General features: G+C 44.0%; 1 protein-coding gene across 1 annotated transcript in view; it reads left to right on the top strand.

The window, feature by feature from the left end:
• Positions 1 to 26,701, top strand: part of LOC124712391 (acid sphingomyelinase-like phosphodiesterase 3b) — a 104,692-nt gene that overhangs the window by 8,446 nt on the left and 69,545 nt on the right. Inside the window, exon 2 of the mRNA XM_047242687.1 lies at positions 20,713 to 20,898. Within this exon, the coding sequence (XP_047098643.1) occupies positions 20,713 to 20,898 (186 nt within the window). The remainder of the gene's footprint in view (positions 1 to 20,712; positions 20,899 to 26,701) is intronic.

Genomic DNA, 26,701 nt, shown 5'->3' with positions numbered 1-26,701 from the left:
GATTCCAGGCGTTCAAGGAAGTGGTTGGTGTCCTTGATGAAGGATGGGAGACTGCATGTAATGGGTTGAAGGTGTTGATCTACGTAGGCAGAGATACGTTCTGTGGGGGCTTGGTAACCAGCTACAATGGGGCGGCCGGGATGATTGGGTTTGTGGATTTTAGGAAGAAGGTAGAAGGTAGGGGTGCGGGGTGTCGGTGGGGTCAGGAGGTTGATGGAGTCAGGTGAAAGGTTTTGCAGGGGGCCTAAGGTTCTGAGGATTCCTTGAAGCTCCGCCTGGACATCGGGAATGGGGTTACCTTGGCAAACTTTGTATGTGGTGTTGTCTGAAAGCTGACGCAGTCCCTCAGCCACATACTCCCGACGATCAAGTACCACGGTCGTGGAACCCTTGTCTGCCGGAAGAATGATGATGGATCGGTCAGCCTTCAGATCACGGATAGCCTGGGCTTCAGCAGTGGTGATGTTGGGTGTAGGATTAAGGTTTTTTAAGAAGGATTGAGATGCAAGGCTGGAAGTCAGATATTCCTGGAAGGTTTGGAGAGGGTGATTATGAGGAAGAGGAGGTGGGTCCCGCTGTGACAGAGGACGGAACTGTTCCAGGCAGGGTTCAATTTGGATGGTGTCTTGAGGAGTCGGATCATTAGGAGTAGGATTAGGATCATTTTTCTTCGTGGCAAAGTGATACTTCCAGCAGAGAGTACGAGTGTAGGACAGTAAATCTTTGACGAGGGCTGTTTGGTTGAATCTGGGAGTGGGGCTGAAGGTGAGGCCTTTGGATAGGACAGAGGTTTCGGATTGGGAGAGAGGTTTGGAGGAAAGGTTAACTACTGAATTAGGGTGTTGTGGTTCCAGATTGTGTTGATCGGAATTTTGAGGTTTTGGAGGGAGTGGAGCTGGAAGTGGGAGATTGAGTAGATGGGAGAGACTGGGTTTGTGTGCAATGAGAGGAGGTTGAGGTTTGCTGGAAAGGTTGTGAAGGGTGAGTGAGTTGCCTTTCCGGAGGTGGGAAACCAGGAGATTGGATAGTTTTTTGAGGTGGAGGGTGGCATGCTGTTCTAATTTACGGTTGGCCTGTAGGAGGATGCTCTGGACAGCCGGTGTGGATGTGGGAGAGGAAAGATTAAGGACTTTTATTAAGGATAGGAGTTGACGGGTGTGTTCATTGGCTGAGTTGATGTGTAGGTGAAGAATTAGGTGGGTGAGGGCAATGGATTGTTCAGTTTGGAACTGGTATAGGGACTGATGGAAGGAAGGGTTGCAGCCAGAGATGGGAACTTTAAGTGTAAGGCCTTTGGGGGTGATGCCAAATGTCAGACAAGCCTGAGAAAATAGAATATGGGAGTGTAATCTGGCTAGGGCGAAGGCATGTTTGCGGAGGGAATGTAAATAAAACTTAATGGGGTCATTGTGGGGGTGTTGTGAGGGTGACATGGTATTAGAAGGTGGAAAGTGTTAACATGAGGTGAAATGAAAATGAAAATAAAAATATATGGGGAGAGATAAAGGTGAACCGGAAAGAAACAGGAGATCTGGAATGAAAAAAGGCGAAAAGGTGTTGGTTACAGCTGGGCTATGTTGGACTTGGGTTGGTAGATAACGATGTGCATAAAGGTTAGGTGGTTGTTGCCGCCAAAACACGTTAAAGGACGCAGAAATTCGGGAAAATTTCGAAAAAGCTGCGTGTAGTATATTAAAAGGAGTGGTATTGTGGTGGCAGATTATGAAAATGAGACTAACAATTGTCTGACGAAGAAATAATCGCGTTAAAACCTGTGGGAAGCGGCTAAAAATGATCAGCGGTGTGGGAAAAACGGAGATGGAAATAAAGCGAAAGTTATTAGAACTGGCCGAAATGGTTGTTTAAAAGGTGAAAGGAGCTGTTTGTGAACTAGAAAACGGTGGATATTATAGCGGCGGTAGTGCTGAAAGCGGCAAAAAATTTTTTTGGTTATGGTTTGGAAGTGGGTTACGTATTATTGAGTATATATATAGGCGGGATAAAATAGTATAGCAGATTACGGTAAAAAGGAGAAGGTGAATTCAAAGTGAAACCAAAGTGAAACTACTGGCAAAAACAGAAAGAGGAAAATAAGACGACAGAAAAGATTTCGAAATGCAACAGTGACAATAACAAACGTAATTGTTGGATTCAAATTAATGATATCAATATAATGGAAGGAAACATTCCACGTGGGAAAAATTATATATAAATACAAAGATGAGGTGACTTACCGAACAAAAACGCTGGCAGGTCGATAGACACACAAACAAACACAAACATACACACAAAATTCAAGCTTTCGCAACAAATTGTTGCCTCATCAGGAAAGAGGGAAGGAGAGGGGAAGACGAAAGGAAGTGGGTTTTAAAGGAGAGGGTAAGGAGTCATTCCAATCCCGGGAGCGGAAAGACTTACCTTAGGGGGAAAAAAGGACAGGTATACACTCGCACACACGCACATATCCATCCACACATACAGACACAAGCAGACATATTTAAAGACAAAGAGTTTGGGCAGAGATGTCAGTCGAGGCAGAAGTGTAGAGGCAAAGAAGTTGTTGAAAGACAGGTGAGGTATGAGTGGCGGCAACTTGAAATTAGCGGAGATTGAGGCCTGGCGGATGACGAGAAGAGAGGATATACTGAAGGGCAAGTTCCCATCTCCGGAGTTCGGATAGGTTGGTGTTGGTGGGAAGTATCCAGATAACCCGGACGGTGTAACACTGTGCCAAGATGTGCTGGCCGTGCACCAAGGCATGTTTAGCCACAGGGTGATCCTCATTACCAACAAACACTGTCTGCCTGTGTCCATTCATGCGAATGGACAGTTTGTTGCTGGTCATTCCCACATAGAATGCGTCACAGTGTAGACAGGTCAGTTGGTAAATCACGTGGGTGCTTTCACACGTGGCTCTGCCTTTGATCGTGTACACCTTCCGGGTTACAGGACTGGAGTAGGTAGTGGTGGGAGGGTGCATGGGACAGGTTTTGCATCGGGGGCGGTTACAAGGATAGGAGCCAGAGGGTAGGGAAGGTGGTTTGGGGATTTCATAGGGATGAACTAACAGGTTACGAAGGTTAGGTGGACGGCGGAAAGACACTCTTGGCGGAGTGGGGAGGATTTCATGAAGGATGGATCTCATTTCAGGGCAGGATTTGAGGAAGTCGTATCCCTGCTGGAGAGCCACATTCAGAGTCTGGTCCAGTCCCGGAAAGTATCCTGTCACAAGTGGGGCACTTTTGTGGTTCTTCTGTGGGGGATTCTGGGTTTGAGGGGACGAGGAAGTGGCTCTGGTTATTTGCTTCTGTACCAGGTCGGGAGGGTAGTTGCGGGATGCGAAAGCTGTTTTCAGGTTGTTGGTGTAATGATTCAGGGATTCCGGACTGGAGCAGATTCGTTTGCCACGAAGACCTAGGCTGTAGGGAAGGGACCGTTTGATGTGGAATGGGTGGCAGCTGTCATAATGGAGGTACTGTTGCTTGTTGGTGGGTTTGATGTGGACAGACGTGTGAAGTTGGCCATTGGACAGGTGGAGGTCAACGTCAAGGAAAGTGGCATGGGATTTGGAGTAGGACCAGGTGAAACTGATGGAACCAAAGGAGTTGAGGTTGGAGAGGAAATTCTGGAGTTCTTCTTCACTGTGAGTCCAGATCATGAAGATGTCATCAATAAATCTGTACCAAACTTTGGGTTGGCAGACTTGGGTAACCAAGAAGGCTTCCTCTAAGCGACCCATGAATAGGTTGGCGTACGAGGGGGCCATCCTGGTACCCATGGCTGTTCCCTTTAATTGTTGGTATGTCTGGCCTTCAAAAGTGAAGAAGTTGTGGGTCAGGATGAAGCTGGCTAAGGTGATGAGGAAAGAGGTTTTAGGTAGGGTGGCAGGTGATCGGCGTGAAAGGAAATGCTCCATCGCAGCGAGGCCCTGGACGTGCGGAATATTTGTGTATAAGGACGTGGCATCAATGGTTACAAGGATGGTTTCCGGGGGTAACAGATTGGGTAAGGATTCCAGGCGTTCAAGGAAGTGGTTGGTGTCCTTGATGAAGGATGGGAGACTGCATGTAATGGGTTGAAGGTGTTGATCTACGTAGGCAGAGATACGTTCTGTGGGGGCTTGGTAACCAGCTACAATGGGGCGGCCGGGATGATTGGGTTTGTGGATTTTAGGAAGAAGGTAGAAGGTAGGGGTGCGGGGTGTCGGTGGGGTCAGGAGGTTGATGGAGTCAGGTGAAAGGTTTTGCAGGGGGCCTAAGGTTCTGAGGATTCCTTGAAGCTCCGCCTGGACATCGGGAATGGGGTTACCTTGGCAAACTTTGTATGTGGTGTTGTCTGAAAGCTGACGCAGTCCCTCAGCCACATACTCCCGACGATCAAGTACCACGGTCGTGGAACCCTTGTCTGCCGGAAGAATGATGATGGATCGGTCAGCCTTCAGATCACGGATAGCCTGGGCTTCAGCAGTGGTGATGTTGGGTGTAGGATTAAGGTTTTTTAAGAAGGATTGAGATGCAAGGCTGGAAGTCAGATATTCCTGGAAGGTTTGGAGAGGGTGATTTTGAGGAAGAGGAGGTGGGTCCCGCTGTGACGGAGGACGGAACTGTTCCAGGCAGGGTTCAATTTGGATGGTGTCTTGAGGAGTCGGATCATTAGGAGTAGGATTAGGATCATTTTTCTTCGTGGCAAAGTGATACTTCCAGCAGAGAGTACGAGTGTAGGACAGTAAATCTTTGACGAGGGCTGTTTGGTTGAATCTGGGAGTGGGGCTGAAGGTGAGGCCTTTGGATAGGACAGAGGTTTCGGATTGGGAGAGAGGTTTGGAGGAAAGGTTAACTACTGAATTAGGGTGTTGTGGTTCCAGATTGTGTTGATCGGAATTTTGAGGTTTTGGAGGGAGTGGAGCTGGAAGTGGAAGATTGAGTAGATGGGAGAGACTGGGTTTGTGTGCAATGAGAGGAGGTTGAGGTTTGCTGGAAAGGTTGTGAAGGGTGAGTGAGTTGCCTTTCCGGGGGTGGGAAACCAGGAGATTGGATAGTTTTTTGAGGTGGAGGGTGGCATGCTGTTCTAATTTACGGTTGGCCTGTAGGAGGATGCTCTGGACAGCCGGTGTGGATGTGGGAGAGGAAAGATTAAGGACTTTTATTTGGCTGAGTTGATGTGTAGGTGAAGGATTAGGTGGGTGAGGGCAATGGATTGTTCAGTTTGGAACTGGTATAGGGACTGATGGAAGGAAGGGTTGCAGCCAGAGATGGGAACTTTAAGTGTAAGGCCTTTGGGGGTGATGCCAAATGTCAGACAAGCCTGAGAAAATAGAATATGGGAGTGTAATCTGGCTAGGGCGAAGGCATGTTTGCGGAGGGAATGTAAATAAAACTTAATGGGGTCATTGTGGGGGTGTTGTGAGGGTGACATGGTATTAGAAGGTGGAAAGTGTTAACATGAGGTGAAATGAAAATGAAAATAAAAATATATGGGGAGAGATAAAGGTGAACCGGAAAGAAACAGGAGATCTGGAATGAAAAAAGGCGAAAAGGTGTTGGTTACAGCTGGGCTATGTTGGACTTGGGTTGGTAGATAACGATGTGCATAAAGGTTAGGTGGTTGTTGCCGCCAAAACACGTTAAAGGACGCAGAAATTCGGGAAAATTTCGAAAAAACTGCGTGTAGTATATTAAAAGGAGTGGTATTGTGGTGGCAGATTATGAAAATGAGACTAACAATTGTCTGACGAAGAAATAATCGCGTTAAAACCTGTGGGAAGCGGCTAAAAATGATCAGTGGTGTGGGAAAAACGGAGATGGAAATAAAGCGAAAGTTATTAGAACTGGCCGAAATGGTTGTTTAAAAGGTGAAAGGAGCTGTTTGTGAACTAGAAAACGGTGGATATTATAGCGGCGGTAGTGCTGAAAGCGGCAAAAAATTTTTTTGGTTATGGTTTGGAAGTGGGTTACGTATTATTGAGTATATATATAGGCGGGATAAAATAGTATAGCAGATTACGGTAAAAAGGAGAAGGTGAATTCAAAGTGAAACCAAAGTGAAACTACTGGCAAAAACAGAAAGAGGAAAATAAGACGACAGAAAAGATTTCGAAATGCAACAGTGACAATAACAAACGTAATTGTTGGATTCAAATTAATGATATCAATATAATGGAAGGAAACATTCCACGTGGGAAAAATTATATATAAATACAAAGATGAGGTGACTTACCGAACAAAAACGCTGGCAGGTCGATAGACACACAAACAAACACAAACATACACACAAAATTCAAGCTTTCGCAACAAATTGTTGCCTCATCAGGAAAGAGGGAAGGAGAGGGGAAGACGAAAGGAAGTGGGTTTTAAAGGAGAGGGTAAGGAGTCATTCCAATCCCGGGAGCGGAAAGACTTACCTTAGGGGGAAAAAAGGACAGGTATACACTCGCACACACGCACATATCCATCCACACATACAGACACAAGCAGACATATTTAAAGACAAAGAGTTTGGGCAGAGATGTCAGTCGAGGCAGAAGTGTAGAGGCAAAGAAGTTGTTGAAAGACAGGTGAGGTATGAGTGGCGGCAACTTGAAATTAGCGGAGATTGAGGCCTGGCGGATGACGAGAAGAGAGGATATACTGAAGGGCAAGTTCCCATCTCCGGAGTTCGGATAGGTTGGTGTTGGTGGGAAGTATCCAGATAACCCGGACGGTGTAACACTGTGCCAAGATGTGCTGGCCGTGCACCAAGGCATGTTTAGCCACAGGGTGATCCTCATTACCAACAAACACTGTCTGCCTGTGTCCATTCATGCGAATGGACAGTTTGTTGCTGGTCATTCCCACATAGAATGCGTCACAGTGTAGACAGGTCAGTTGGTAAATCACGTGGGTGCTTTCACACGTGGCTCTGCCTTTGATCGTGTACACCTTCCGGGTTACAGGACTGGAGTAGGTAGTGGTGGGAGGGTGCATGGGACAGGTTTTGCATCGGGGGCGGTTACAAGGATAGGAGCCAGAGGGTAGGGAAGGTGGTTTGGGGATTTCATAGGGATGAACTAACAGGTTACGAAGGTTAGGTGGACGGTGGAAAGACACTCTTGGCGGAGTGGGGAGGATTTCATGAAGGATGGATCTCATTTCAGGGCAGGATTTGAGGAAGTCGTATCCCTGCTGGAGAGCCACATTCAGAGTCTGGTCCAGTCCCGGAAAGTATCCTGTCACAAGTGGGGCACTTTTGTGGTTCTTCTGTGGGGGATTCTGGGTTTGAGGGGACGAGGAAGTGGCTCTGGTTATTTGCTTCTGTACCAGGTCGGGAGGGTAGTTGCGGGATGCGAAAGCTGTTTTCAGGTTGTTGGTGTAATGATTCAGGGATTCCGGACTGGAGCAGATTCGTTTGCCACGAAGACCTAGGCTGTAGGGAAGGGACCGTTTGATGTGGAATGGGTGGCAGCTGTCATAATGGAGGTACTGTTGCTTGTTGGTGGGTTTGATGTGGACAGACGTGTGAAGTTGGCCATTGGACAGGTGGAGGTCAACGTCAAGGAAAGTGGCATGGGATTTGGAGTAGGACCAGGTGAAACTGATGGAACCAAAGGAGTTGAGGTTGGAGAGGAAATTCTGGAGTTCTTCTTCACTGTGAGTCCAGATCATGAAGATGTCATCAATAAATCTGTACCAAACTTTGGGTTGGCAGACTTGGGTAACCAAGAAGGCTTCCTCTAAGCGACCCATGAATAGGTTGGCGTACGAGGGGGCCATCCTGGTACCCATGGCTGTTCCCTTTAATTGTTGGTATGTCTGGCCTTCAAAAGTGAAGAAGTTGTGGGTCAGGATGAAGCTGGCTAAGGTGATGAGGAAAGAGGTTTTAGGTAGGGTGGCAGGTGATCGGCGTGAAAGGAAATGCTCCATCGCAGCGAGGCCCTGGACGTGCGGAATATTTGTGTATAAGGACGTGGCATCAATGGTTACAAGGATGGTTTCCGGGGGTAACAGATTGGGTAAGGATTCCAGGCGTTCAAGGAAGTGGTTGGTGTCCTTGATGAAGGATGGGAGACTGCATGTAATGGGTTGAAGGTGTTGATCTACGTAGGCAGAGATACGTTCTGTGGGGGCTTGGTAACCAGCTACAATGGGGCGGCCGGGATGATTGGGTTTGTGGATTTTAGGAAGAAGGTAGAAGGTAGGGGTGCGGGGTGTCGGTGGGGTCAGGAGGTTGATGGAGTCAGGTGAAAGGTTTTGCAGGGGGCCTAAGGTTCTGAGGATTCCTTGAAGCTCCGCCTGGACATCGGGAATGGGGTTACCTTGGCAAACTTTGTATGTGGTGTTGTCTGAAAGCTGACGCAGTCCCTCAGCCACATACTCCCGACGATCAAGTACCACGGTCGTGGAACCCTTGTCTGCCGGAAGAATGATGATGGATCGGTCAGCCTTCAGATCACGGATAGCCTGGGCTTCAGCAGTGGTGATGTTGGGTGTAGGATTAAGGTTTTTTAAGAAGGATTGAGATGCAAGGCTGGAAGTCAGATATTCCTGGAAGGTTTGGAGAGGGTGATTTTGAGGAAGAGGAGGTGGGTCCCGCTGTGACGGAGGACGGAACTGTTCCAGGCAGGGTTCAATTTGGATGGTGTCTTGAGGAGTCGGATCATTAGGAGTAGGATTAGGATCATTTTTCTTCGTGGCAAAGTGATACTTCCAGCAGAGAGTACGAGTGTAGGACAGTAAATCTTTGACGAGGGCTGTTTGGTTGAATCTGGGAGTGGGGCTGAAGGTGAGGCCTTTGGATAGGACAGAGGTTTCGGATTGGGAGAGAGGTTTGGAGGAAAGGTTAACTACTGAATTAGGGTGTTGTGGTTCCAGATTGTGTTGATCGGAATTTTGAGGTTTTGGAGGGAGTGGAGCTGGAAGTGGGAGATTGAGTAGATGGGAGAGACTGGGTTTGTGTGCAATGAGAGGAGGTTGAGGTTTGCTGGAAAGGTTGTGAAGGGTGAGTGAGTTGCCTTTCCGGAGGTGGGAAACCAGGAGATTGGATAGTTTTTTGAGGTGGAGGGTGGCATGCTGTTCTCCACACCGGCTGTCCAGAGCATCCTCCTACAGGCCAACCGTAAATTAGAACAGCATGCCACCCTCCACCTCAAAAAACTATCCAATCTCCTGGTTTCCCACCTCCGGAAAGGCAACTCACTCACCCTTCACAACCTTTCCAGCAAACCTCAACCTCCTCTCATTGCACACAAACCCAGTCTCTCCCATCTACTCAATCTTCCACTTCCAGCTCCACTCCCTCCAAAACCTCAAAATTCCGATCAACACAATCTGGAACCACAACACCCTAATTCAGTAGTTAACCTTTCCTCCAAACCTCTCTCCCAATCCGAAACCTCTGTCCTATCCAAAGGCCTCACCTTCAGCCCCACTCCCAGATTCAACCAAACAGCCCTCGTCAAAGATTTACTGTCCTACACTCGTACTCTCTGCTGGAAGTATCACTTTGCCACGAAGAAAAATGATCCTAATCCTACTCCTAATGATCCGACTCCTCAAGACACCATCCAAATTGAACCCTGCCTGGAACAGTTCCGTCCTCCGTCACAGCAGGACCCACCTCCTCTTCCTCAAAATCACCCTCTCCAAACCTTCCAGGAATATCTGACTTCCAGCCTTGCATCTCAATCCTTCTTAAAAAACCTTAATCCTACACCCAACATCACCACTGCTGAAGCCCAGGCTATCCGTGATCTGAAGGCTGACCGATCCATCATCATTCTTCCGGCAGACAAGGGTTCCACGACCGTGGTACTTGATCGTCGGGAGTATGTGGCTGAGGGACTGCGTCAGCTTTCAGACAACACCACATACAAAGTTTGCCAAGGTAACCCCATTCCCGATGTCCAGGCGGAGCTTCAAGGAATCCTCAGAACCTTAGGCCCCCTGCAAAACCTTTCACCTGACTCCATCAACCTCCTGACCCCACCGACACCCCGCACCCCTACCTTCTACCTTCTTCCTAAAATCCACAAACCCAATCATCCCGGCCGCCCCATTGTAGCTGGTTACCAAGCCCCCACAGAACGTATCTCTGCCTACGTAGATCAACACCTTCAACCCATTACATGCAGTCTCCCATCCTTCATCAAGGACACCAACCACTTCCTTGAACGCCTGGAATCCTTACCCAATCTGTTACCCCCGGAAACCATCCTTGTAACCATTGATGCCACGTCCTTATACACAAATATTCCGCACGTCCAGGGCCTCGCTGCGATGGAGCATTTCCTTTCACGCCGATCACCTGCCACCCTACCTAAAACCTCTTTCCTCATCACCTTAGCCAGCTTCATCCTGACCCACAACTTCTTCACTTTTGAAGGCCAGACATACCAACAATTAAAGGGAACAGCCATGGGTACCAGGATGGCCCCCTCGTACGCCAACCTATTCATGGGTCGCTTAGAGGAAGCCTTCTTGGTTACCCAAGTCTGCCAACCCAAAGTTTGGTACAGATTTATTGATGACATCTTCATGATCTGGACTCACAGTGAAGAAGAACTCCAGAATTTCCTCTCCAACCTCAACTCCTTTGGTTCCATCAGTTTCACCTGGTCCTACTCCAAATCCCATGCCACTTTCCTTGACGTTGACCTCCACCTGTCCAATGGCCAACTTCACACGTCTGTCCACATCAAACCCACCAACAAGCAACAGTACCTCCATTATGACAGCTGCCACCCATTCCACATCAAACGGTCCCTTCCCTACAGCCTAGGTCTTCGTGGCAAACGAATCTGCTCCAGTCCGGAATCCCTGAATCATTACACCAACAACCTGAAAACAGCTTTCGCATCCCACAACTACCCTCCCGACCTGGTACAGAAGCAAATAACCAGAGCCACTTCCTCGTCCCCTCAAACCCAGAATCCCCCACAGAAGAACCACAAAAGTGCCCCACTTGTGACAGGATACTTTCCGGGACTGGACCAGACTCTGAATGTGGCTCTCCAGCAGGGATACGACTTCCTCAAATCCTGCCCTGAAATGAGATCCATCCTTCATGAAATCCTCCCCACTCCGCCAAGAGTGTCTTTCCGCCGTCCACCTAACCTTCGTAACCTGTTAGTTCATCCCTATGAAATCCCCAAACCACCTTCCCTACCCTCTGGCTCCTATCCTTGTAACCGCCCCCGATGCAAAACCTGTCCCATGCACCCTCCCACCACTACCTACTCCAGTCCTGTAACCCGGAAGGTGTACACGATCAAAGGCAGAGCCACGTGTGAAAGCACCCACGTGATTTACCAACTGACCTGTCTACACTGTGACGCATTCTATGTGGGAATGACCAGCAACAAACTGTCCATTCGCATGAATGGACACAGGCAGACAGTGTTTGTTGGTAATGAGGATCACCCTGTGGCTAAACATGCCTTGGTGCACGGCCAGCACATCTTGGCACAGTGTTACACCGTCCGGGTTATCTGGATACTTCCCACCAACACCAACCTATCCGAACTCCGGAGATGGGAACTTGCCCTTCAGTATATCCTCTCTTCTCGTCATCCGCCAGGCCTCAATCTCCGCTAATTTCAAGTTGCCGCCACTCATACCTCACCTGTCTTTCAACAACTTCTTTGCCTCTACACTTCTGCCTCGACTGACATCTCTGCCCAAACTCTTTGTCTTTAAATATGTCTGCTTGTGTCTGTATGTGTGGATGGATATGTGCGTGTGTGCGAGTGTATACCTGTCCTTTTTTCCCCCTAAGGTAAGTCTTTCCGCTCCCGGGATTGGAATGACTCCTTACCCTCTCCTTTAAAACCCACTTCCTTTCGTCTTCCCCTCTCCTTCCCTCTTTCCTGATGAGGCAACAATTTGTTGCGAAAGCTTGAATTTTGTGTGTATGTTTGTGTTTGTTTGTGTTACTTGTAACATTGTAGACAGAGACGAGCATGTACGGATGAGATGAGCCTGGACCGATGCATCAAGGGAGGGGTTGCTCGACAGAGCACAGGGGAAGTGAGTCTTGGACGGATGATGAAACACTGTGTTTCGCACTAGGTCAGGTGAAAGTTTGTGGTCTTACAAGAAGTCAATGCCTAGTATAGGTTTGTCAATTTCCCGCACTAAAAAAGTCCTCTCGAGTTTGGAGATTGCAGTTTGCGGAGAGTGAGACGACATGGGAAGTTGAACCCGAGCATTGTAGTTTAGTTGAATTCACGGCTTGCAGTGAAGTATGATGAGGGTGGATGTTCGACAATGCTAAGGACGTAGGCAGCAGTGAAACATCGGCGCCTGTGTCCACTAGGAAAAGGTATCTCGACGAAATGTCTGTAATGTAAAGTCGTCTGCAATTATCCGGTCATTCCTGGACAGAATGGAGCACTGGGGGATACCTGTCATGTTGTGTGCAGGAGGCGGCACCTGGACCTACCTGCAATTGGCGTTTGGGCAGTAGCAGGGTGATCTCCAATTCCGTGCCGCCTCACCAAACCGTGTGTGGAAGTAACAGTACCAGTAGTGTGGCTGCATTTCCTACGAAAACTTCATTGCCAGTGGCGGTGGTCGAGGTTTGGTAGCCACAGCAGGTTCGGTTGCAGGAGGGGGCATGACGGTGGGCAGAGCCGGTGACGTCCCAGTTGCTAGCTTACTGCTTCCCTGAGTGAGCAGAACGGTCGGCACAGTATGGCCCCGGCCGCATCCGGCTGCAGGGCGATGAGCCTGAATCTGAGACTTGTCAGGTAGGCAGTTGCTGGCGAAATAGAGCAGTGATGCGTTGTGTAGTTTGTCAGCAATTGTCAGTGTTTGCTCAACAGGTTCAGGAGACCTTTGAGCCAGAGCAAAGCGGATCTGAGGAGGTAGTTTATCTGACCAGATGGCAAGGAGAGGGCACGTAGCCATCTCCAGAGCTGGGAAGGTTTGTCATTGCCTAGTTGCTCAACGTGGAGCACTTGCCGTATTGCTGCCTCAGTTGAGCGTGCAATCCAACGTAGAACTGTCTTTTTGGCTAGAGTGTACCATGCAGATGAGTCCGGGGCATCAACCAGGTCAGCAATCAAGTCCACAGAAACCTGGTTGACTCGTCGAGTTTGTAATGGTCGAACACTTCATCCACAATTTTGAATGAGATTGTTGCTCTGTTGGGATTAAATGGCGGCAGCATCAGTAAGCGTGAACAGGATGAGTCGAGTTCGATGGGGCACTGCCTGAATCGAGCTGTTGTTGCTGTAATATTCTAGGAGAGTGTGCCTCCAGGGAATGTGGCAACAACGGCTGTTTGGGTGACAGCATGAAGGCGATACATTGTGGTTGAGCGTGATCTGTCGTGACGCGGAAGGCCGACGCAGGTGAGACACCGTAATGTGTCGATTGCGGTTGCGGAAGCTCAACACATTGCAGGTGTGTTTGGATTGGTGCGTTGCGGAAGACCAACATGGATGAGGCACTGAGATGTGCCGAGAATGGTAGTGGAAGCTCGACTGGAGCCGGCACGGGGGCGACAGGTGAGAAAAAGTTCAAAGTTTGAGAACGCGTGTTAGTCCGTGGAAAGCTCGATGTATGATCAGAGCCAGGGCCAGCTGTGTTGCAGGGAGGCTGTGGAGATGCAGGCTGTTCAGAAGCACAGTGTGGGAAATGATGTCGAACGTGGGATGGAATGTGTGAGTGTTCACTGTTCTTAGTCGCTCCACTCAAAACGGTGTGCGGATAAGGTGAATGTCGTGGCACAAAACACTGAGGCGGTGGCACAGAGAAGGATGTCAGGCACAGATAACAAGTTATTGTTCCTGTTTCAGGCCGAGGTTTGGAAGTAGGAAGGCATGTGCTAATGTTGGACCAAGGCAGGCGTGGGCGTGGTTGGATACTGAGGAGGTACACCTGTGAACGAAGCAGTTCCAGCCACATGGCGGGTATCCACTTGGTACTGCACGGATTGCGGCATGGCAAATCGTTGTCCTGGTGGTGGTAGGTTATCCACCGAAGCATTTGCAGAAATCGGCATTGGCTCCGCACTGCACGGAGATACGTAAGAGGTAACCAACCACATTTGATGAGGGAGGGCACATGTGGTGGGAACAAATTTGTTTGATAGCCAGAGTAATGCACACTCCTAACCTCACTTATTGTTGCAGGCTCAAAAATGTCTGGTGAAATTGGCGTAATCGTTGAGTGAGACGCATTGTTTGCAGTCCTGGTGGGTGTACATTGCCCACAACATGATGCATGTCGATCACAAAATCCAGCGTTAGGCGCTGGGCCGAAGTCATTGTTTGAATGCTGTGTCAATGTAATACACGCAAAAATAACCGACGTGGAGGTTGCGGACACAGTAAAATTGCGAAAACGGAAGACGTTACAACTCGGGGTCACCTGTGAGGGGAAGGTTCGGGTAGGTTACACCAAACAACACCCATTTTGCAGTAGTTCATTTATTCACCTAAACGCATTCAAGGCTCACAAAGAACTTAACATGGCGGAACAGCCCAAAGACAATGCTCACAGTCCAAAGACATTGCTCACAGTCCAAAGACGAACGCATATCGATGCTGGTGTTGACCTCATCGGCGCCACAAACGTATGACATACGTCCGTTGGATTTTATGGTTAAAACATAGTGAATGTATCTAGTACATCCATCAGTTTCAATGTGTTAACCCTTGATTAATGAGGTGACTTTCCTGTAATATATATTGCAAGGTGGGGTCCATGAGACTTCTATGTTTAAACTGAGTTTTAAGGTGCAAATCATATGAAAATTTTAACTGAAGTTACATAGCATTTATTTTTACAATTATGTCAGTGTTAATCAATGACTACTTGTTGAACTTATTGCACTAAATAATGCCTGCAGCATTTTACTTTTGATCACACAAACTCAAATACTTTTGTACAGTTTTTGTAAATAGTACACATAAACATACTGTCAGAGAACTGAGTTATAAATCCTGTAAAATTGTAGTATCTCTGTAGCAAGTAAATTTCCATATAAAATTAAATTCCAGGGTTTAAACCATCACATAAAAATTGCACTTAATAGGTAAAAAAAGAAAGTCATCAAAACTGACATTCATTACTGGTGTCTACTTTTTTTGTATTACTGCTCAGTACACATTTAATTTTAACTAACAGTTTAAGTGTTTTATTGGAGAAACAGAAAGTTCCCCATTACACTTGTCTTGAAGTTCTTCATCTGAATGTCCCTCTTGTTCACTAAAAGAACTGCAATCACTGTTTTTTATTAAAAAAGGCCATCTTTTTTGTATATTTCTTGATCTATATAACTGCCATTTCCTCCGTCCACTGACTAACAATTTGCTCAAACTTAGGACCATTAACATTTGCACATTCCTGTAAATACATTTTGTATTACACTGAAGAAAACAGGTATGTGGTTCACGAGGTGAGATCAAGGAAAACACCACCACACGTTGATAACATTTATCAACAACTGACAAAGAAGGTGATAATGCAACTGACAACAAAACAGTGTGAGGTTGGCAGTTTAAAGAGAATTGGGGAAGTATAGAAGCATTCCACCTGAATTGAATACATAGAGCAAGTTGGAAAATTTGTGCATCGATTGAAAGATCACATTTCAGGAGTTAAAGGTTAAAAACTAGTTTTTGTTATTTTTATATGTTTTTTGCCCACAGGGCAATTAAAAACCATTTTTTTCCATTCAGTGCGGTACAACCTTGCAATGGTGGGTGGCCTTACCTGACAGTGAAATGTGGGATTGAAATGTTGTGACACAGCTGTCACATGTCAAACTAGTGTGATCATGCACATTGCACAGTATGGTTTGTTTAATGTACAACTCACATCATATCTGTCATATTAAGATTCTTCTGTCATTTGTGACTGAACCCATTTACATTATGATGTTTACATTGTCATCTAGTGGGGAAATTTTCATTAGGTTTGTTTTGTTTCCATAATACTTCTCACTTCTTTGATAATATTAAGTGCAAATCTGACATTGTTCTGAGGAATGATTCCTTTTTTACAGCATTTTGGAACTGAAACTTTAATTATAATCACCCTGTTGTAGGGATATGGGTTGAGGCACCTAGTGCTGTTGACATGATGAACCATGGAGTGCAAATGAAGAGGCCAGTCAATGCGCTGGGTATTAATGGTACAACATTAGCAGAACAAGAATCTGTTACGTAAAAGTTTACAATCATGTATTCTTCTGTCTGTTGGCTCCAAGGTCAGTGGCACTGTAGCATTCTGTCTTGTAAAATGCTGACGCCATCTCAACAAGTGCAGAGAGCATCATCCAGTAGCGTATGGTTCACGCAAACAAGCTTTTAGGTGGCTGGTAGGCATTGCTGACAGCTGGCATAGCCTGTACAGTGGGCTTTACTGCCAAGGACATTGACTGTATATTACCAGAGCATTCTCATGACCATTAAAGGGGTGTGCTCAGGTAATCTCTCAGTAGCTCTGAATGATGTGGAGATGAGCCAAAGCATAGTCTTTCCACCAAGGAAGGTTGGAGATATTGATGACTGCTTGCAATTATTAGTCTGGGGCCACAGCTGTTAGTGTGCATCAGAAATACTGTAGCAGATCTACTTCAGAATTACGTGCTGGAGGTTTTAAGGAAATATGATCTTGAGGGAAAGGTGATTGCAGTTTCTGCAGACAACACTAACACCAATTTTGGTGGTAAGCAGAGGAAAGGAAAAAACAATTTGTTCTATAAACTGCAACAGAACACAGTGAATAATGTAGTAGGTGTTGGCTGTCCAGCACATGTGGTGCACAATTCCCTACAAAGTGGCTGTAAAATATTTGCTTATTTCAAAAGTAAAAACATTAACATGAAAAACATGATTATTTGGTGGAGTTTTGTCTGGCAATTCCTGGGTCAAATGCTGCTGTGGAACGTGTGTTTTCATTAGTGAATTCTTTTTGGTCAGATGGAGAACAAAAAGCAGACTGTAAGTTGAAACAGTGAGGACCTTACTCACTGTCAAAACACACTTTAATGGTGAACCGTGTACTGACTTTTATGATACAATTTCAAACGAAAATGCACTTCTTGATAAAGTACATAAAAGTGAAAAGTATGGTGATAGTGTGGCAGAATAATTGTAAAAAGTGATTTGGGATCATCTGAGTCCACGTTCTAAAGGTAAACTTGTATGTGTATTAAATTTAGTCAATACAATATTTATGTCCCGTTTTTTTTCTTCATTGTCCCAAGTTTTTCTCTAATATATTTTAAATGTCTCCTTTTTCAATGAAAATGAAATGGACACCCTAGAGTACGGAAAGGTAGCGTCTTGAAGACAGAAGACATCTTGACAAACAGTTTCATGTATGACAGCTTCAGCTTCACTGTTGGTGTACTGCAACGCAAATATGTCAAGGTTCAGAAGTGTGAGTATTTATTACTACTTGTCCAAGTTAATGATGTTATGCCTGGCCAGTAATGACTGAAAGTGACCTATTTTTCCAGGCTCATCAGCACTCTTCAGCTCCCCTCTATCTCATAAGAATGACTTCCAGGGCTTCAGCTTGTTGCCTTTCTGCCATTTCAGCCAGCTGAGAAGTGAAACTTCCTGACAGATTAAAATTGTGTGTCGGACCAAGACTCAAACTCAGTACATTTGCCTTTCACGAGCAAGTGCTCTACTGATGGAACTACCCACGTACAACTCATGACCTGCCCTCACAGCCTCAACTCTGCCAGTACCTCATCTCCTACCTTCCAAACTTTACAGAAGCTCTCCTATGAACCTTGGATAACTAGCACTCCAGAAAAAAAGGAAGTTGTGGAGATGTGGCTTAGCCACAGCCTGGGAGATGTTTCTGGAATGAAATTTTCACTCTGCAGTGTGAAAATTTCATTTCAGAGGCTGATAAATGTTCTCATTAAACTCTTACTCTTTTTTATGAAACCAAGCTATGCTGTTAGAATGACACAATGCCCTCTCCTTGCTGAGGTCATTTTCCTGATTTTACAATTCTGACTTCTCACTTGTGTGAGGTGAGGCAATGTCCTCTGGGTTTTTTCCAGTTTTGGCAATGTTGACCTCCTGCCTGTTTGTCATGTTGACTGCAACATGGGGGATTGGCCTGGGTTGCCCCTAGTTCATGCTGGCTAAAGAGAACTTTGGGAAAATTTTACATTTGTCCATAATACATTTCTGCTGTGTAACACGGTATAATTATCCCTGAACATTATATACACTTTAAACTTCCTAAACAGGTATGATCTAAAATATGTTATACTACCATAAACTGTATACTTTTGCCCATCGCATATTTATAAGTGCAATCTCATTATTTCTGTTGCTTGGTTTCCTCATCACCATCCTATGAATACTGTCTACAACTAACAGTAGAGCATCCATTGTGCCAAGAAATTTCTTTTGAGGTTTGTCATTCATGTTGTCTTTCTTCATATTCAAGTAGGAGTTTTATTAATCTATTGATCATACTACAAAAATGCTTGGTTATACTTTTTAGTGTGCTCTGAGTCAGTGGTAACAATGGCATCAGTAGTAGTCGATTAAAAAAAAATTGCAAATCAATGTTTACCATGCTACTTAGAAATTGTAATGTCCAAGTTCATTCTTTGGTCATTCTCTTTTTCACTGGTGAAAGTTATCTTCTGGTCAAGCTGTTAAACAGGTTTAGGACATTTTCAAAACTGTCCTCTGTGTCTTCATAGAGAATTAGTGTGTCACTGATATACTGAAAGTAGTAAATAACATGCCACACTGTTCTGTGCTATCTGGAAAAGATGTATTGTTCTAAATGACTAATGAAAATATTTGCTTATGATCCTCCATGGCAACAACCAATAACGAGGTGTTAGGCTGATTGTAATATTCCTGCTGGAACTAAAAATATTTGTATGGCAGCACCAAATTTAACACGAGAATAAAATCAGCCACCTACACAGCAATCATATCACCTGTTGGAGGAGATTTTTTTATATGATTTTAATAGTCTCAATATGATTTCTATAGTCTTATATACAAATTGGTTATAATCAAGTGAGACTCATTTTGGATTTATTGGAATCTGGACATTTTTCATTTTCTGTACTAATTTTTGTGTATTGCATACCGTAAACAGATGCCTGAACACATTCCTCATTTGCAAAATGTTATTGTGTAAGCTTAACTTGTATCTGAGGCTATTAATGTGGTTAACTGTTGGTCTTATGGGTCAGTTAGCTTTTTGAGTTGTCAGTTGCATGCATAGTTGTGGAGTCCTTGTATTCATTACATATAGCTCTTTTACCTTTTTTATGAAAAAAGTGAGCACATTTTCTTAACAGATTCCCTTATTTGGCCTTGGAATATGTTAATTAGGTCCTTCTTTAAACTGACGTAATTTTGCCCCTTAAAAGTTTGTTTACTCCTGATAACTAACATATTACATTTATTACCATGTTTTGTTCTTATTGTAGTGTTTGTATGAATCCACAAACAAAATAAACTTAGCATTTGGCTCTGTTACAGAAGCAAGGTTATTAATAAATACATGAATTAATAAGTGCCCAAAGGTGGAACCTCATGGAATACCACATGAAATTAGTTCGCACTTGAGTAATGACTGATACTTTAATATAGGGCTATTCCTATTGATACACTTTGTTTCCTGTTAGACAGATATGACTTGAACAATTTCATTGAAGCTTCTGTAATAGCATAATATTTTAAATAAATTGCCCAGCAATTGTTATTCATACAATCAAATGCCTTGAAGGATCACTGAATATACTCGCAGGCTGCAATTTGTTGTCAAACGAATTAGGCACAGTATTGCTGTGACTCTAAATTGCTTTCTCAAAAATGGACCTTTAGAAACCCAAACTGTGATTTCAACAGTGTATACTTTGTAGCCAGATGGTTAAGATGCTGCTTGACTATTACCTTTTCCAAAATTTTCAACAATTCTGGCAAATGTGAATTTGGAAAAATATGAATTTGGAACCATTATCACATTTTCACCTGACACAAAGATGTAAATAAAAAATATGAAAGAGCACATTAAAAGTAAAAATAATAAATTTGTGAGACTCAGTAGCCTGGTGTGTGTCTTTAAATTGGATGCCTATGACTTGCATGTTCCTGACTGATCTAGTTATCCAATTTGTGGAAGGGATCTTACAATTTAATGTGGAAACTCAACCACATGTCATTCCTGGTGAAGTGCCATGTCTTTGAGAGGTCAGTCATAGGTACAAGTGAAGACTGAAAAATCCACACTGAGTGAGGTCACTCAGTGGTTAGCAAACTCGATTTATGTTCAGGAGGATGATGGTTCAAACCCACATCCAGCCATCCTGATTTAGGTTTTCCTGTAATTTCCATAAATTGCATAAGGAAAATGCTGGTATAGTTCCTATGAAGGAGCATGGCTGACTTACTTCCACATCCTTCCCTAATCTAATGTAACCAATGACTTGGCTGTTTGGTCCCCTCCCCCACATCAACCAACCAACCAAAAATCTGTGGTCTGACTGGGATTCAATCCCTGGATCTTTTAGTTCCATCACAAGTGAAATGCTGTCACTGACCAGCCACATAATACTATATCAGTATATTTGCACTGCAAAAATTTGTATTCTCCATTTCAATGTAATTACTAATTTCTTAGTTTTGGTACAGTACCTACAGTGATGCTGTACTGCTTATACTTCTTTTTTCCATAACTGTTGACAACAAAAATAGAAAATAACATTACTTTTTATTCATTTTTTCAGTCAATGAAGCTATTCTCTAAGACAGGCTGTTATTCTGAAGTCCATAATACCCTGAGGCTGGTCCTTGTGATTTTTAATAGCAACCTCGTTGCAGAAGGAAATGAAGCTGCCTTGGAAGATGATCCTTTAGGAATTTGGAGCTGGCTTAGAATGGAACTCCTGAAAGCAAGAGAAAAAGATTTGAAGGTAAATCTCCATAAATGAAGTTGCCCTTGAAATATGTTGATAATTAAAATGTATATCTTTCACATTCAATGTATCACAAAGAATAATAGAGATGTGGTTGCATCATTGATCAAGAAATGTAAATGCATCACAGCTCAACTTTTGGACTTACTGTACAAAACTTTTACTTGTGTTGTTGTGACTTGGATAATGTCTGTTCAGCTAGCTGTTTACTGTTTCACAGATTACTTACATGATGTATCTCAGTGATATGAAGCAAGTCAGCTTAAAGGTTATCACCTTAGTTTGTATTTAATAGTGGCTTTATATCGACCATATACAGATAAGTTCCCACAGAAAAACAGAATCTGTGAAAGTAGGTATGCAAGACTTTAATACAAGATAAACTACAAGCTTTTAAATAAATTTCTTCTGTGAAATAGGAGCTACACAGAGAAATTATTTGGATTACTTTCATATTTAGCTTTGCTATCTATTTAGCATTTAATATAACGTCTGGTAACAGCATTTTAACTGATATAATATGGATCTTTGTGAGTTTAATTCTTAAACTTATTTTGTAATACCTTAGGAAAATTCAGAACTGCTGGCTAGTACTTCCCTTCAGGAGATGAAAAAGGAAGTATAAAATTACTAAGATACTTATTAAAATATTCTGGGCTATTAAGCTGTGGTCAGATGAATTTCTCGTTGAAACCCAGTATTTTGTCCCCATCTGCAAAGGACATTGAACCATTTTTGAAGGTCTGATGAACACCCTGGCTTGCCACTGACTGAAGTAAAATTCCATTTCTGCACACTCCCATGCATAAGCATGAAGCCACATCTTCTCCAGTGCCAGAATCCAGACAACATTTAGTTTCACACACTCCTGTTTCAGATTAAAATTAGTGAGGTACTTTGCACTCTCTATAGCCTCTCCTGAAGCCCTTCATACATTCCACTTGTGGCTGCCAGTACCTCAGTCTTATCAAATCAGATCTAGCGGTCTCTTGGCTGCACAGTGTGTTCCACAACAGCTGATCTTCCACTTGTGAAGGTTAAAAAGGAATAAAATGCACTCAGGTACTAGGATGAGAGATAAGCACCTATAGTGAGAATGATGTAACATCTGCACACATGTGCTGGGTCTGCAATTCTGTTGCTTGACTGTGGTTAGGGACTATGTCAGGAGGAGTGAGCAAGGGAGAAAGGAAGAAAGGAGCAGGAAGGAGGATTGAAAAGAGGAGGCTGAGGTAGGCAGTAAGTGCTTAGGACAGAAATATGAAAAAGAGAGGCTGCAGGAGCATAGGGTAGGTATGTGATGTGAGCAAGAGTTCTTGCAGCATATGATGACAATGATATGGATGAGTCGATAGGCAGAGGGTGTCAGAATAGAGGAAGGGTAAGACCGTGGGATGAGGTTGTAGGTACAGGATGAGGAAAGTTATGGTGATGAGCAGAGTAGATTTGGATGTGTGCAGAAATTGCAGCAGGGCTGGTACAGGCCATCATTGATTTCTCGTATGACCCACATGCCACCAGCCTATGCCAATGTATCTATGGACTGTCTAGAGGAAGCTTTTCTAGACACCCATAACCCCAAACCTCTTGTCTGGCTCAGGTTCATTGATGACATCTTCATGATCTGAAGCCAGAGAAAAAACATTCTGTCGTCATTCCTACACAGCCTCAACATCTTATCATCTTCATTTGGTCATTCTCTGCCCAAATTCAAGCTTCTGGACATTGAGCTCCACCTCTCTCATGCCTCCATCCATACCTCTCTCCATATGAGACCAACTGACTATCAACAGTATTTGAATTTTGATAGCTGTCATCCAACCTACATGAAAAAAAAATCATCCCCATATAGTCAAACCACCCAAGCAAGGTGCATATGCAGTGATGAGACTTCCATTCCCTACTACCCTGAACATCTCGATAAGGCACTATTCTCCAAATGTAGTCCAATGACAGATTTCCCATGCCATTCCCTCACAAATCCCTAATCCTCCAACAACACCCTTGAACCTAATGCAAAATAGCACCACCATAATTACCAATATGATTCCCTTTAACAGGACTTCAACTACTTATCAAGATACCCAGAAATGAGGAGCATCCTATGCACAATCCTTCCCTCCCCTCCCAAAATCGTATTTTGCTGTCTACCCAATCTATACAATTTCCTGATCCATCCTCATGCCACACACACTCCTAACTCCTTGCCACTCCTTGCAGGTACAAGACATGTCCAGTATACCCACTGATCACATCCTTCTCTAGTCCCATCACAGGCTGACTTACCTCATCAGAGACAGGGCCACTTGTGAATGTAGTCATGTGCTATACTAGTTCTGCTGTAATTTTTGCACAGCGTTTATGTGACCAACCAGCTGTTCATCTGAATGAATGGTCATAACCAAACTGTGACCAAGACCAGAGTTGACCATCCACAGATTGAGCATGTTGCTGAGCACAAATGCTCAATTTCAATGGCTTCTTCACAACCCTTATCATCTGTATCGATTACCCAAATACCAGCTTCTCTGAACTACATACACAGAGGTTGTTCTCACAATAGGTCCATTGCTCCTGTAATTCACTGGGCTCCAGTCTTCACTAGTGCCTTGCCCCCCACCCACCTTCACTCTGCTGCAGAGTCTTAACTTAACTCATCCTGCACCCATACTCTCTTCTCTACAGCCTCCCTTCCTATCAACTCCTGTATTATTATACTCACCAATGCCAGAGCCCTAGTCACATTCCTATCCCATGGACATTCTCTTCCTCCTCCATTTCTATTCATGCACCAACTGATTCCATCCCAGTGATCAGACCATCAGACCCTGTTCACCAGCCCCCCCCGGCACTCCCTTATTAGTCCTTTCTCCTCTTGCCCCTTCGACCTGACATGACTCCTCAACACAGTTTTTTAAGTAACATTAATTGTAATCTTATAAATTTAGATAGTTAATTCAACATTTTAAATTTGTTCAGTGGAAATTTTTTGACACTTTGACACAGCAAAGGCATAAAATGAATAATGAAAGAGATAACAAAAATAAACATACAGATTAGCAGTTCACAAAAGAAATTCAGTTTTAGTTATGTGTAGTCTTTCAATTTCCATATTGATGTACCTTGTCCACTGCTCGTATTTGCAACTGGAGGTTTATTGTGGGTCAGTGTTCTTGGGGACCAGATTTTATGTGGAGAAATGCCTTGCTCATCTGGCTGTTGCAGTTTTCACCCAGCTCTTGGTATGATGTGTTGCTACATCTTGGTGTTGATAGGAACATTTCGGTTTGGTGGTGGTGTTGATTAGCTTGTTGGATGGCATGGCTGCAAACAGCAGATTGTAGAATTGCTGCAGCACAGCATATTCTGCTGACACAATGCAGTGTGCGATTTGCAGGGGGGGATTGGGGGGATTTCCCCCCCCCACCCCCCCACACCCACCCCCCCCCCACCCCCTCTGCATCAGAACATCCCCTCCTCTGGTTTTAGTTTATGCATCCCTACCTGGGATGTTTATTTCCCACGCAATGGAGTAAAACTTTACATATAATTTAAATTTGTGGAGCCGAGCACTGAAAGTTTTTAATAAGTCTTACTATTAATACTATTAATATGTTTCAGTTTTCTATCATCAGAATAAGTACAACTTTTCACAAATGTGCCTCTACTTTTTGAATTCCCCTCATATATCTGTACCCGTATGTAGATGAATTTGTAAATAAGCTTTACTTATAATGTACTTTTAAAGATATAACAAAGGATGGCTTTTCTGATAGTGCATACGATCAGTAGTGAGTTTCGGCATTAACATCTGTTTATAAATAGCTGTTTAACCATGCGTAACACCACGGTCCAAGCTAGTAACATACATAATTCTACTAACCCCCTAAGACATCCCCCCCCCCCCCCCCCCCCCACTGGTAAAAGCACAAATCGCACCCTGACACAATGTAACCATAGAGGTGTGTGTGTGTGTGTGTGTGTGTGTGTGTGTGTGTGTGTATGTGTGTACGTACTTCAATTCAAAATAAGATTTTTACAAATGCTATCAAAGTTTTCAGGCTTGTTTATGTGCCTTTTGATGATTCAGTGCCTCTGCTATTCAGTAAGTAGTTACCTTTACTACTAAATAATTTACAAAATCAAAATACATTTGAGAAAGACCTTTTAGAAAAATGATGGGGTGTCAAGGTGCATGAGTGGCAAGGGGGGGGGGGGGGGGTTGGGGGGGAGATAGAATATGCTGTACAAAGAAATGTATGTGAAAAGCAAGAAACTTAATGAGGAGGAGAAGAGGAAAAGAGAAAGGGGGACAGATTTAGAGTGTAGGCATTCCAAATATCTCATTGAATTTCATGGATTCCAACTGGAAATTAAAGACATCGACATGAAGGTAGTTCTAGAACATGACTATGATAACAATGTACAATATATGAAAACATGAAGGCAGTTTTGGAAACTGTCAACCATAACTGCAAGAGCATTCCCAGGCTAACATTAGTACCTGCAGCATGTGAAAACAATGAAGAGTTTGCACAGGGTCTCCAGGTACTGCATGGCCCCTAGGTGCCACAACTCATGTGCAGCTGCATAAAAGTGTGGCTTTATGCAGCTACAGCCCCTTCATGTCTCATTCTCATTGCATCTTACCTGCTTCAAGTATTGTAGTACAGCTGACATTGCTGCGAATTGAACTGTGCTACATTACTGGCTTTTGAGCATGCTCCTCTTTGGCCTATTTACTTGCGTTACCAATGATGGCAGCTGCATTGTACTTGGATTTGGACACAGTTGATTATCACCTGTGCTCACTTGAGTGTGTCCCAGAAACTTTACTAGCCATGACTAATAAGCAAAGAAGTGACATAATGTCAACGTTCAAAGGGTAACTATAACACATGACAAAATGTATGGAACTTTCTAGTTGCCTTATAACAGAAATAAAAAGAAGGTACCCACAAAGGTCTACTGCTATGACACATTTGCTGTAAGTGTCCTTCTCATTGAACATGTGAGTGATAGACTCGTATATCATTTTCTTCATGAAAAAGAACTTGATGTGTGTGTAATATTTTGTTGGTGCGTGTGTGTTTTCTGTAGTTAACTAGTTGACTGTCTTTCACTATGTTTCTAAGAGTGAGATACTCATTGGCACTCCCATTGCCTAGCCTTTTACGCCATTCACATTCTAGTAAATTGTCACATGAGTATGTCTGTATATGTATTTTAGAGTACCTTGTTACTGGACAATTAAAGGCAGAAAAGAACTTATAATCAGTTTCTACCTTGAGGGTACGTTTTCTTTAATTTGTTCACAGAAATGAGATTGGCAATGTCTAAAGTCTTCCTAACATCTCAAAAGGTGATGTTCTGATCTTGATACAATTTCTGTGTTAAACTTGTTGGGCTCTGTGTTAGCTTTATTTGTGTCAAATGTTGTCGCAGCCCTGCCCACATACTGCATCACTGTTCAACATACTTCATGTGTCCTATTAGCATTACATATTCTGACTCCACACACTAGCAAAACAGAAGTGAATGGAGAAGGACCACACAGATGATTCACAAACTAACTTCTAAGTTTTGTTGATGGTTTTAGCGTGGCATGACTACTTCTCATGTATCATTTGAATGGGCAGCCACCAACAAACTCTTTCTTTACAGCAACACTCAGTATCCCACTGCAGAGCAAATAATGTAACCTAATGCCAGGGACATGCTTCATCACAAAGCTTGCTTGGATGCTTCCTCAAAATGCTGTTGCTTCAAATACCAAAAACAAAAACAGGCTCTCCATCAA

This window comes from Schistocerca piceifrons, chromosome 8, assembly GCF_021461385.2.
Source record: "Schistocerca piceifrons isolate TAMUIC-IGC-003096 chromosome 8, iqSchPice1.1, whole genome shotgun sequence".
NCBI lineage: Eukaryota > Metazoa > Arthropoda > Insecta > Orthoptera > Acrididae > Schistocerca > Schistocerca piceifrons.
Note: the sequence above shows the minus strand (reverse complement) of the source record. Positions and strands in the feature narration are given on the sequence as shown.